The following is a 13,296-nucleotide window of genomic DNA, read 5'->3' on the forward strand; positions in this document are numbered from 1 at the left end:
CCTAGTTAGTAGATTTTGAAATTGAAATAACTTTCCAAAGCAACTTTTATTCCTTTAACGAACTTCAACTAGAGCAGACGCGCTTATACCAGATGGTTAGCTTGTCTGAAACATGAACCAGTCGATGCGATAACCTGACGATTAACACACACTTATTTACTTCTTTAAACCCTGCCAGACGGTCGTAAACAAGCGAAATTTACGGCTTATCAACAAAATATAAAACTGTCATAAAATGGCAACTTATTCTCACTTAACCGATTTCGTAACCCTTGCAGATTCAAAGATGGACATAGTGGATTTAGTTTAATGACACCTCTATGTCTCAAGACAAATGAGGCAACTATCAACCAACTGTGTATATATTTTATAACGATACATTTAAAAAAAACTGTTTACGGTCATATGTTTTTAGCTTTATCAACTGAGTCATCCACTGATAAACTGGCGGAGTAATGTATTATTATTGTTATAAATAAAATTCCTTTCAGTCTAGATCATGAGGATTTCAAAATCATTAAAAAATTGGAGAAAAATGAGATGTCTACGTACCTCATTGTCTTATCTTCTTGTTACGGAAGCGTCAATGAACCAATAATATTCCATCGACCGGCACATTGTAAGAAGTCGCGTCAAGCGGAACCTGCCTTTTGAGTCACGAACAGATACTCAGCTAATTTTTTCGCAGTTGTGCATCGAAGAATTTCACCAAAAATATGGTCTTTTTGCCGACGTTGCAACAGTTTACTTGCGCAACCTAGAGACATTAAAAATCTTTGAACGATACACCAAAAATGCACCTATCTGAATACTACTCCTGCGTTGAAATATCTTTCTTACTTTTGGAGATATTAGACACCTATAAGTTTAAATAAGTAAAAGTTACAAATTTTCATTGCGAATTTGTAGTTTTTCTTTAGACTATATTTCCTACTTCTAATGTAGCTTTTAAGGATTTCTAGAAAGCAACCGTACGTGTTAGAAACTTAGATATTTTCTTTAGAAATACATTCAAGGATTTAAAAAAAAACCTTCAAGAAAATTCAATTTTCTGACTCAAAACAGATAATACATTTAATAAAAGGTATAATCTTGGATATAAACATTGACCATGACACCATTTTTTTTATTATTTCAACGAATATTGACCGTATGAGACGTCTGAAAGCATGAAAACATCCTCGTCTTTTATTGATTTTTACACCTGTAGAAATGCGACTGGTGAGATGGTTTATCACTTAGACATATGTTAAATATATCAGGACGTGATCAATACGTATTTCCTAGACTTTAACAAGTGATCAGTAGACATATTTTGAAAAAGCATTAAAATTGGGACTCTTAAAGGGATAAAAGGATAGAGATGAAAACATTAATTTTATTATGAAGATTAAGTTATGAGAATTTCGGAATATTCTCAAATTCATGCCGGAAAAATTATATATATACGTACTTATTTAAAAACATCAATTAATGTCCACATTTTGACATATAGTATGTAGGCGATATTTAGTTATGGATGCAAATATTTATTAACAAGAGGGAAATTTAAAAAAATCAAGGTTAGAACAATATATATTACAAAATAAATATTTTTAGTAATAAATATCATGATTACCATATATGTAGGTGCATTTACTTATATTCACTATCTGTACATGCCAATTTGGTTACATATTTATATACCATGATTCTACCTTGACTTCATCTTCTGAAAGAACAGTTTAATGTTCGGAGTATTTTGGATTTTATAACGGTTTGAATATAAACTGAGGAGCAGCCACCTACCTCAAACTCAGTGATTAAATATGTAGGTATATTTGTTAAATAACAATAATCTGGCTTTCATTGTTGAATGTAACAAAAGACAACAAATAAAATTTACATTTCCCTTTACGCTTTCAGCCTACTCTCCAACATGATAACAGAATTTGTGATGTGAACATAGGCAAGTAATTTATGGTCCTAAAGTAAATAAACATTTGTATAAATAAATTAAACAATTAATATTTAACAATTCAAAATATGAATAACAACCAGAAACAACTGCAACAAGAATTAATACATAATGCATTTTAGACTTTTTAGAGACTTATTTAGAGCTACTCATTACCCTATAATTTTTACACACTCGTAAAGCTTATTAAAAATACGCGCTGAAACGGTCAGTAAATGAAAAATTAGTACGAACGGAAGTTTTTAATATTTAAAATTCTGATAGACAAAAAAGTAACTGTCGGTAAGGTCAACTCTAAAGTAAAACAACACATTTAAAGCTTAGAAAAATCTTGGCAAAAAATAAGAAATTAAAATATTTCACAGCCAATAGAATAGGAAGAATTTAAGCATCACTAGTACCTGTTTCAGGAATAATAAAACTTTGATTCGCTGACCCGTACATTGCTGGTGAAGACCTGTCTATAATACTATTTTCAATACTACTCGAAGTAAGTAATACAGGGGCAATATAATGTTCTTTTTCGGCAGATAAATGTGACTTTACGGAAACTGGTTTACAAGTAGGAAACGGACTTAAGAAAAAGAAAAAGCCGATAGTAAGAAATATCCCAAGGATCATGACGTAAGTCATTTCATTCATGCCTCCGCTGTCCCTTATGAAGAAAAAGGCTGTTAATATTATCTGGCACATCACAATAGCTACTCGCACCATTTTAACTGCCCCTGCATGGATGTGTTGGCCTTCAGTAGACATCGCGATAGGCTTGTACACATAATATATGTTGTACTTATCTACCAAATGCTTCAGGCCTAAATAAAGCAGCCCAAATGGGGTTATTAGAGGACAAGAGAGGCTGTACACGGTGCAAACAGTGAATATCAGCAAAGTCCAAGCATAATGGATTCCAAACTGAAACTCCGACAAAATTTCTTTTCTGACGCTGACTTTTTCTGCTTCGGATTTCATCCGAGATAACCTCAAGGCATACATGGCCAGCTCTGGGAATCTCAGCAACTCCAAGGCAGTACCAATAAAGGCAGAAGTGATAACATAATTTACAAAAAATGCACCTTTGTCGGCGAGGAAAACGCACCTCCAGCGGAACGAATCGCTTTGCAACGTCCAGTAAACCAAAGCGGCTGCACTAGTCAATCCCAAAGAAGGCAAAATCAAAACCATGAAAAGTAAGAAATAGAAAGCTTTAAACATCACGGAAAAGTTTTGTTTGGACTTTGTCCAATGAGACATCCACTCGTCTGTGTAAGCCACAATAACCGGCATTAGAGCCGACAAAGACAACAACAAAAGAGTTGGGAAGAACTGAGAAAACACTGGACTCAGTTTGTGAATGAAGTCCCCGTGGGCTTGATTGATTTGATTAATGGTATTAAGGAATATTATAGGAGATGTCAAGAAAAAAAGAACCAAGAATAATAGCGAATTGATAATTATTGCTTTGGAATACCAATTCCTGTAAGAAATTTCTAAATTTTCCCAATTGATATCGGCAGGAGTAGGGGCGTTAACTATATTCCAATGTCTAAGGGTTCCAGGCTGAAAAGAACTTATAACATATTGGGCCATATCCTGATTAGCCACAATAACAAAAGCAATACCTAAAGGAGCCAAAAGAGTATTGCGCCGTTCAGATAATACCAATTCATTTAATCGCTGTTCTTCTCTGGTATAATACTCCAAAGCATCCACAGTTTTCCAAGGGCAACAGCATAAGCAACCTTTTGGTTGAAGCTGTAAGGGGTCCTTATTCCTATTACAATTATCTGTGCAATAAAACTTAGCCTCGTGAACCTTATTTCGTAATTTTTCTAATTCCATCAGCTTTTTTACTTTATAGGTAAGCTGAACGTCCAATACTTGTACGTCAGGATACCGAACCGCAAAATAATTTTTTATATCTTCGATATTACGGTGTTGTTTAGAAATATGCGTTACCATAAGAGTCCTGGATGATAAAGCTGAAGTACTGGGGCTTTTTCCAGAACATTTCTTCATGATTAGTATTGTCAAAGGGACCATACATAAACTAGCAAGAACATGGACCCATAATAGATTTGATGAAGGGCCTAAGTTGCTTAGAGTGGTGTGTCCAAATGTTGTACTGTTTCCTGCAACAAAGAAAAAGAAGTGATGGGATATGTTGGTTGAAATTTTTTTTGTAAAGACAAGGGAAATGCCACTTTTTTCTATCAGAATTGGAATAGATTGTTGTATGTAGGTAATACCTGTGTGTATAAGGTATTTACAATTTTTTACTACAGTTAGCTTAGATCAAAATAAATTGACTCAGCCATATTTGCTTGAATTCAAAGATTGATAATTACAAAACATATATACAAGTAAAGAAAATAATTTTTTACTCACAATTTTCATACCAAACCATTCAACTTCCTCAAATTAAGTTGCAGAGGATGTCTCAGGATGAAGAATTTTTTACTTACATATTGTATATTGTTAAGTACATTTGGATTTATTCAACAGAAAAAGTTATTATTATTAAGTATGATTAAACCATAATTAAGAAAATCCACATAAATACATAAACCTACTTTAAATTAGATTAAGGCTAAAATTTTGCAATATTGAATTGAAATTATCAGTAACCACTGATAAAATGTTTTACTATAGAGATGGTTTAAAATTAGCAAAATATACATGTAGATATCTTGACAAAAACTCACATTTAGGTATAGGAGGAAATAAGGGTGAGACATACCTTCAAGGGTTCCTTGGAAATTAACTGGTAATATGACAGCAATGGAGAACACTGTGATTATGGTAAACAAAATAAGTAAATGCTTTTGAAAGGACAAGTAATGCAGAGCATCAGGTCCACATCTTGCATAGATTTTACTTTTGGTTATTCGGAAGATTGAAGGAAACCACAAGCACCCAGTGTCAGGAAGTAATGATACATCGGCGCTGTCTTCTTCAACTGCGACTGCATCATCTGTATTCTTGTAGAACAACTGAGTCCACTTCTCACTATGCACTAGAGCTAGTCTTCCATAGTCCCAAGCACGGTTTCGTAAAATGGCAAACAGTAGTATTAAGACTACCCATGATATGAGGTTTAGAATTAAGGTTTCAGGAATACCGTCGTAGGCACTTGTTATGACGGTGTTATTTTTCTTTTGGATTAAACAGGTATCATCGTTGTCATCTGTACTACTGAATAATTGCGGAGTATCAACCATTATTAACTTCAATGTTCACATCTGTAAACAATAGACACAGCATAAACGTATGTATTTGCTGACATGCCTTATGCACTATCGGGGAGGTTTATCAGTAGCAATTCAATGAAATTAATTACCTTCTATTGACAAATTATTATCTATTTTTCCATTCTACCAATACCATCCACCGAATTGACAAAATATCATCATAGATAATGCGACGATTGTTGTGTGTTTTCTATTTTTTTCAATAGTATGTCAATAACTGTCAATGTCAGCCATCACTTTGACTCGCAAATACATTGAGTGGTTGAGTTAGTTCGGTAAGTTTTTTAGATGTAGGGAATGTATACATTTGTATATAATGATGGACTTAAAAGAATATAATATTTAAATTATACATTTGTGGTAACTGCTAGTATTGCTTTACTAATGGAATATATTTTATTATTATTACGTCACACTCGGTGACAAAAACGGTTCGCTCCTTTAAGCACGAGTTTTAAAAACGTCAAATAGTTTTAAATAATTCCATAAATTTAAAATAATTAAATAATTTCTATGGAGCATTGCAAATTTCTTGCAAATAATATTGCGATCATTAGGTAACCGTACGGTTAATCTGAATCTATTTGATTAAACAGGGCTCTTTTGAGTTTCATGAGCGCGGAACAATAAAAAGGAGCGCCCGCTTCCATTTTCCCCCATTGTTCAAGGTCCCACTATATTTAAGGTGCAGGCTTAAAAGAAACTTTGAACAAACGAACCATAATTACGCTTTCCAGTTAAAATTTTTATCCAATAATTACCCTAAAAGTCATTAAACTGAACGTATGATCGAACGCATTTGAAAATTGAACTTGGCGGGAGTTGCTATGATTGAACGTTGAGCATGCGTACGACGTTCCTATCCATCTATCTGTCTTGTAGTTTCTTGTCTAGATTTGGCGTACTGTACGTTTTTAATGAATGTGTCAGTTGAATAGCTTAAGTAGGAAATTAAAAATATTAAAATTGTTTTTTACATGTATCTATTCGATATTAAAGTGGATACAACGTGAATATTCCACGATCAGTCAAAATAAATTATGGAATTGCCAGCCGGATACCTTCAAGTTGGATCAAGCATTAACATAAAAAGAACCGATGGTAAGTTGCAGCCTACAATATTGTTTGTTTTATACAAAAAAGGGACACAAGTACTATAAATAGGCATGTTAGGGTAACTTGTGTCTTTGCATTAAATAGAAGCGGACTTAGGTTTGAATCAGATTCTTGTTGACAAACGAAAATAACCTCCAATGCAGGGACCTTAAAATCGACCGTTGTCGCATAGCCGAAGTATTTTGGTATTATTCGTCCAGTTGTCAGAATAGAAGTAACATTTCAAATTTACAAGGGACGTTTCGATTAAACTCATGCAGCCTCAGAATGAGATGATTAAGTTTAACCTTTAAAAGAATGAGGGTGGCAGATATATCACTCAACATTGTACTTCCTTTTATGTCCATTCAAGTACATTCATTAAAATAGCAGTTTTAAAACTTCTGCCTAAATATGGTACCTTTGGTCAACGGTTTAAACTTACTGATATCACTATTTTGTGGAAATCCTTTTATGCACCTCTTTAAAAAGTTATCTTTTATTTTTTATCCTTAACAAGTCAACATACTTGCCATGTAACACCCAAAATCCCATCAGAAAAAACTGAACCAGCACCCATATTGCACCCAGGCTCCTACTTTTAGCCTTCTAGGTACCTGTTTTAGACTGAATATGTCAGTACATGTATGGAAACATTCGTAGATACTTGTGTAAAATAAATATTGTTCTCAGCACATAGTGTCTTTAATATTGTGAAGCAAAGAGTTATAGTGATTTTAATCCAGTTTATATCAAAACTGTTAAGTGTGATAAACCATCTCACCATCATGGGTAATTTATTCTCTCCTAAACAATAAATTCCTCAGTAGGGTGTATAGCCACAGTTATGAAAACTTTTATTAAATTTCTTAGGAATAACTCTTAAGATTAATAGTTGTCTCTGAAATGGCTCTGGACCATTAATGAAACAGAATTTGATGTAGCAATTTTGGAAAATTTCACTTTTTGATTTTACTGACTGATTTTTATTTTTTTGGAGAATTTGGATTTTATCTTTTTTTTTGTTTTCGAAGATGTTAGTAAAATAAAGTTTTTTTGACAAATTTTTGTGTTTCAATGTTAGTCCCACTGTAATATGTCTTAACCTTTGTCTCTATATATATAGTATATAGGGTGATTATTTAAAATCTATTCACCCAAAAAAATCTAAAAAACTATTGTAGTATAAAAAATGTTCATAAAGCTGTAAATCTTTATTTTTCGGAGGCCATCTTTTGACTCATAAACGAATGTGTTGCTACTCACCATCTTACCACAGCACACCCCAACTTAAGACAATTAAATGGAAACGCCCCTTTTGTGACACATCAATGGATAGCTGAAATCTTCCTGAAAACAATTCTCTATGCATTTTAGCTTTTTGAATATGTTTTTTTCTTGTGATCACCCCTTAAAACTGTTATATCATATTATTAAAAGAAGGAATTGTATAAACAAATATTGTGTCTTCTTTCTATTACTGTTTGGAGCAGAAAGGTGTTTAATTTGAATATTTGTATGATTAATTAATAGAACTTCACTTCTTGAACTTTACGTTAAATTTTTTGTATATTTGGGGCTAATACCCAGTCAGAAATTTACTTATTGCACTGATTACCAGTAAAAGCTATTTTTTTAACTTTTGTTATTGATTTAGTTCTCCTCAATCAAAAGAGTGTTACAGATCATGCGGAACTACGAGAGTAATAAAATTGATTAGGCAAGGATCGACATCAATTAATTATCAGTTGGTTGTTAAAACTCAAATACATTGTTTAATTTTTTCCTCATTTTTAGTTATATTTATACAATGAACTCAAGTGAGGGTGTTTTCTAGAATTATTTTATCGCTAGGCACTTTAAATGCATCACATTAAAAAAACCAAATTAGGCGAAGTCTGACACTTTTTTGAGCCACCTTGTATATTAAAGAAATATTCACTTAAAACTAATATGCGATGTAAAGATTAATATACATAATGTTAATAAAGAAAAATGAATACTTCCAGGATACTGGACATCGCTTATTTACTATACCAATGAGTACGAGGACATTTCTTAGTTGACTCCATTCGGTTATTTTTAACGTTTCGTGTGTGTAGAAATAAACTCCTTTATTATTTGTACCCTACAGAATATGACATGAAATTAAATGTTGCTTTACCTCTGAATTAAACAGGACTTCCTGTATTTTTTATATTATCTGGAGATGAAATGTACAAGCAGGACTTTAATTCTTCCTAGGCCGCGTTCACTCAGCAATCGTCGCTGCCATCAACAATGACCAGCGATGTGCGACTGTGGAGTGGTTTGAAGAAGGTGAAACTAAAGGAAAGGAGGTGGATATGGCCGCAATTGAATCTCTCAATCCAGACGTGATTATTTTAAAGCCTGGTGAAGAATTGAAGCTAAACAAGCTGGTAAGAAGAAAAGAAGACTCGTTTTTTCTGGTTGACCCAGATGATTAGATTGTTCCCTTTTATAGTGTTTTACTGTACCACATGGGTTAATGATTGATAAGATTTAATTGATTAGTTGAATTGCAGCGCGTCAAAGCTGAAACTTTTTATAGAATTCGATCGATATTTCCCAATTATGTTCAACTCAAACCTAAGGAAGGAGCAAAAACACCTCAGGATTAATATCACGAATATGAATGACGTTCTAAAATAATTTTGTATTCAATTCGGCACTTCAGTAAGTTGTTTAGTAATTCGTTTTTCATTTCCCTGCTGCCGCAAAAGGATTCTTCTGGATATTCTGAAGACGAGATGAGCGCTTCTATGTCTCAATCCGGTCAATATAGTGATGACGAATTTAACAGTAACCAGTTTTCATCACAAACTACCTCATTTCAGGTATATTCGTAAAACGCCTTAGCAATAGCTGTGTGGAATTTTTGTAAATTTGTTTTATGTGTTTCGTGGTTTATGGTTTTTCATTTGCCTTACAATTGATTGAATAAATTTGATGTTTTTTTAAGCTTCAAAAGAAAGCTTCAGCATCACCATTCGCCTGGCCGCCACCAGAAGTTTCAGTTGAACGTTCAGTTATTTTTTTAGCTCACTTTAAATCACCGTTTGCAAGTAGTAGTTTTTAACCCTGCTAAAAAAATTACCATACTTCTTGTCAAAATTTGTCTATTTTCAATACGACTGTTTTCAGAATCCTACACAAAGGCACGTAGGTGCAAAAACAAACAATGGTAAGTTAAACATTTGCCAGTATTGAGGACATTTCAGTTAATGCAAGTCTTCAGGGCTCAACCGAGCGACTTTGAAACCCACTCAAATCGCCAGTAATAATGGGCACTTGAACGCTTTGACGGAAAACACTCTCGTTCCAAACGCACTTCCTACTGGTATTACGACTAGCAAGTCTACCACAAACGTTCAAGTAAGATATTTGCCTAAAATTAATATTTTTACTATCCAATGTCCATTTTAAGACGCGATTTATTGGACTAGATGGCTTAAGGGTTGTTAATTTACTGGAAAGTTAATTAATAACACTTAAGGGAAGGCATTAACACTAATAATTCCATAATATTTTAATTGAATGGTAATTCTTTAATGTTGTTGATAATTGAGTTAAGGACTGCTGCTATGATTTCTTAACACAGCTTCTAAATTACATTGCAAAATCCTCTGTTTTGTTATAGTGATATAGTGATGTTGTAATGTTACGATGAATCAACTATTTTCGGGTGGGTTGTAGAATTCTCGCCGCAGTAACGTAGTGAAAGAAGTAGAGAGGTTAAAGAAAAATCGGGAAGAGAGGAGGCAGAGGCAAGCCGAGGAGAAAGAAGCCAAGGAAGCTTTTTTAAAAATGGATCCTGGCAATCCTCATTGGGAACTCCTCAACATGATAATGTAAGTTGGTTTCTGGGGTTTTACACATTACCCCAAAAAAAAAAAATCGGCGATAATACCGTTCCTGGCGTATACAATCCAGATTCCGTAAGCTCAAAATTTTTAGGGAGTACCGAAGGGGTCTCGAAATAAAAACCTTAACGGATGGCGATCCCATCGAAGATCACCTCATTACTGTGTGCGTGAGGAAGAGGCCTCTGAATCAAAAAGAAACGGCCCGGAAAGAAGTCGACGTCATCACAATACCTAGCAAAAACCAATTAATCGTTCACGAGCCAAAAAACAAAGTAGATTTAACCAAGTATTTAGAAAACCAACTGTTTCGCTTTGATTACGCTTTCGATGAGAGATGCTCTAACGATATAGTATATAAGTAAGTTTCACTCTCAGGTCTCCCAGGAGGTCACTAAGAACTAAAACACTATTTCAGGTACACTGCTAAACCTTTAATTAAAACAATTTTTGATGGCGGGTTTGCCACTTGTTTCGCATACGGACAAACGGGTTCGGGCAAAACTCACACTATGGGGGGCGCATTTAAGGGCAAGGATCAAGATTGTGGAAAGGGCATCTACGCGATGGCCGCAAATGATGTCTTTCTACATTCGAATTCGCCGAAATACAGGCATCTGAATCTTGTGATCTCGGCCAGTTTCTTCGAGATATATTCCGGGAAAGTGTTCGATCTCTTAAATAAAAAACAAAGGCTTAAAATATTAGAAGACGGCAAGCAGAAAGTCGTGGTAGTAGGTCTGACCGAGATGGTTGTGTGCACCACTGAGGAGGTATTAAAACTCATTCATAAAGGAAATCAAGCTCGAACTTCGGGGCAAACGTTCGCCAATATGCATTCTTCGAGATCTCACGCAGTATTTCAAATATATTTGAGGTCGAATGTAAATGGCCAAACTAAAATACATGGGAAGTTTTCGCTTATTGATCTGGCTGGTAACGAGAGGGGAGCTGATACTTCTTCGGCGAACCGACAAACCAGTAAGTATATGAAAAGAATTATTTAAATTTGAGGTTCTTTTTGTGAAGTAGAGTCTGTGATCTCCGAATTGAGGGCGAAAGGCTATGTTTGGATATTTTTCCTTAGGGATGGAAGGCGCCGAAATTAACAAATCTCTATTAGCCCTTAAAGAGTGTATTCGAGCATTAGGTCGCCGGGGTGCTCATCTGCCGTTCAGGGTCAGCAAATTAACCCAAGTTTTAAGGGACTCTTTCGTGGGGCCAAATTCTCGAACATGTATGATAGCCATGATTTCTCCTGGGGTTAGTTCCTGCGAACACAGTTTAAACACTTTAAGATACGCAGACAGGGTTAAAGAATTAGGAGGCGGAGATTTGCAAACTAACACTGGGTCTGAACCGGAACAAATTGATGACGGCGATCTTTCCCAGTTAAGATCTTTTAATGTAAGTTTAGGACTATTGGAAGGAGATATCCGTTTTTAAGTATTTTCTTAGGAAACTGATATGACGCCCGAAATGCTGAACTTTCACCAAGTTATCTCAGAGCTTCAGGTTGCTGAAGATAGCATGCTAGATAACCATAAGCAGACTGTTGAGGCGCTAAAGAAGGCATATCATAGAGCCAACACTTTGCAACAAATGACTGAAGAGGTCGACTATGACCAAGAAGGTAAGACTCACGTGTCGGGTACTCGTGGTTATGTGATATACGCAAAAAATCGGAAAATTTTATCTTCGACTGTTGTATCATTTCTAGTTTATTGTCGAGATTGGGACTTATTCCTCCGAGATATGATGGATACTCTTTCGAAGGCGAAAAAACACGTCGACGACTACAAAAATAAGCTCACAGCTGAGGAACAACTAAGCCGTAAAACGACTAAAAGAAAATAATCCTCTAATTAAAGGCGTCGATATAAGTTTGAATGCTTGTGTAACTAATTTTTTTTTGCTATTCAACTTGATTGTTATTTATTACTTTCTGTAATTTTAATTTACTAATTTATTATTTTTGAACGTGATGCGATCTTAATCTATGCCTTGAAAAACACTAATGAAGCATTTACATTCCCCTGATTAGTTATTTTGGTGTTAAGCCCAGATGTAGCTTTAGGCCAAGATTTTTGACTGCCCGGATGGACTAGAATATATGTTAGAAAATCAATTATCGCAGAACTCCACACCACGCGGGCGTCGAATCGAAATCCCGGGAGTTGAGATCCTATTGCAGACTTTTTTTTGGTTCATATGCGGAATTCCAATTGATTTTTGCTGACAATTTTATCGAAGTTACCTCAGCCGCGAAGTCAAAAATCTTTGTCAAGTGCAATAAAAAATTTAACAATTTTTTTACTTCTCACACTATAATCTCATTTAAATATTTTTTAGGAATGTGTAGTCTTCCCCTGAACACTACTCATTTGCATAGTAAATTGCTGTTACATGGTTTTGCGACAGCTCGTGCTTTAACTGCACGCTATAAACGAAGTTTTAAAATTTGGTGCAGCTTTGTAAAAATAAATAGCTACTGGTGCATTATTTTGCCCGCGTTGAAGATATCTTTACTTGAATTTTATGTGACCAGAAAAGATCTGAATATCAGAATAAAGTTTTAAGAATAAAGTAGTGGAGTCATCATTACTGCAGGGGATTTTAAGGAGTTATGGATATGTTTAAGTTGTGTGTAGTTTAACTGTTTGTTAATGCTGAAGTCAGTAAATTGTTATACCTCCGAGAATGAATCTCTTACTGTTGTTTTCATTTTATTGAATTTACTTTCCAAATTCCAAGTCTGTCTATATGCGTGTTTTTTTTCGTACTTTTTTAGTTTTTCACTACAAAAAATGTATTAGTTCGATTTTTTTGTTTTAAATAAGAACGTTTCTAAATTTTTGCCAAACAGGCTCATTCCAAGAGCCTATTGGTTGGTACTTTTCTGTAATATCACTTTTGTGAGTGTTCCTGTAGTGTATAAGTTAGTGCCTTATTCAGACTTTTCCTTTTCGCTGTGATTAGTTTGTTATAGAAACTCGGCTATTTCGACGTAGTTTTAAGGGGAAGATAACCAATAAAAAGTAACTTTTTGATTGAAGTTTTGTTTACTTTTTAAAAGCCTACATGTGAATAAGTGTGTAATTTATGAAGGAAC

At 34.4% G+C, this 13,296-nt stretch overlaps 2 protein-coding genes across 6 annotated transcripts in view; one reads left to right on the forward strand and one right to left on the reverse strand.

Moving 5' to 3' along the window:
* Window positions 1-1,611: 1,611 nt before the first annotated feature.
* The window catches only part of Tmem63 (transmembrane protein 63), a 109,609-nt gene continuing 97,924 nt past the window's right edge, over window positions 1,612-13,296 (reverse strand). The window contains exons 1-3 of one of the 3 annotated variants that reach the window (XM_066399131.1): window positions 5,295-5,413; window positions 4,695-5,196; window positions 1,612-4,086 (exon numbers count right to left, since the gene is read on the reverse strand). In XM_066399131.1, coding sequence (XP_066255228.1) covers window positions 2,342-4,086; window positions 4,695-5,175 — 2,226 coding nt within the window. In that variant the 5' untranslated portion in view covers window positions 5,176-5,196; window positions 5,295-5,413 and the 3' untranslated portion in view covers window positions 1,612-2,341. Of the gene's footprint in view, window positions 4,087-4,694; window positions 5,243-5,294; window positions 5,414-13,296 lie in introns of those variants that run through there. The other 2 variants (XM_066399132.1, XM_066399130.1) reach the window with 2 other exon arrangements.
* LOC136414878 (kinesin-like protein Klp10A) lies at window positions 6,083-13,239 on the forward strand. Of its 3 annotated transcripts, none has more exons than XM_066399135.1 (11): window positions 6,083-6,306; window positions 8,545-8,720; window positions 9,045-9,158; window positions 9,466-9,505; window positions 9,560-9,696; window positions 10,018-10,172; window positions 10,279-10,545; window positions 10,603-11,165; window positions 11,272-11,591; window positions 11,643-11,817; window positions 11,905-13,239. In XM_066399135.1, exons 1-11 carry the CDS (start codon window positions 6,246-6,248, stop codon window positions 12,039-12,041), a joined length of 2,145 nt encoding a protein of 714 aa, XP_066255232.1. In that variant the 5' UTR covers window positions 6,083-6,245; the 3' UTR covers window positions 12,042-13,239. The 3 variants fall into 3 exon arrangements, with proteins under 3 accessions (XP_066255232.1, XP_066255234.1, XP_066255233.1); XM_066399136.1 differs by lacking the exon at window positions 6,083-6,306 and adding an exon at window positions 6,954-7,092; XM_066399137.1 differs by lacking the exon at window positions 9,045-9,158 and having other exon boundaries at window positions 6,084-6,306.

This window comes from Euwallacea similis, chromosome 18 (assembly GCF_039881205.1).
Source record: "Euwallacea similis isolate ESF13 chromosome 18, ESF131.1, whole genome shotgun sequence".
Taxonomy (NCBI): domain Eukaryota; kingdom Metazoa; phylum Arthropoda; class Insecta; order Coleoptera; family Curculionidae; genus Euwallacea; species Euwallacea similis.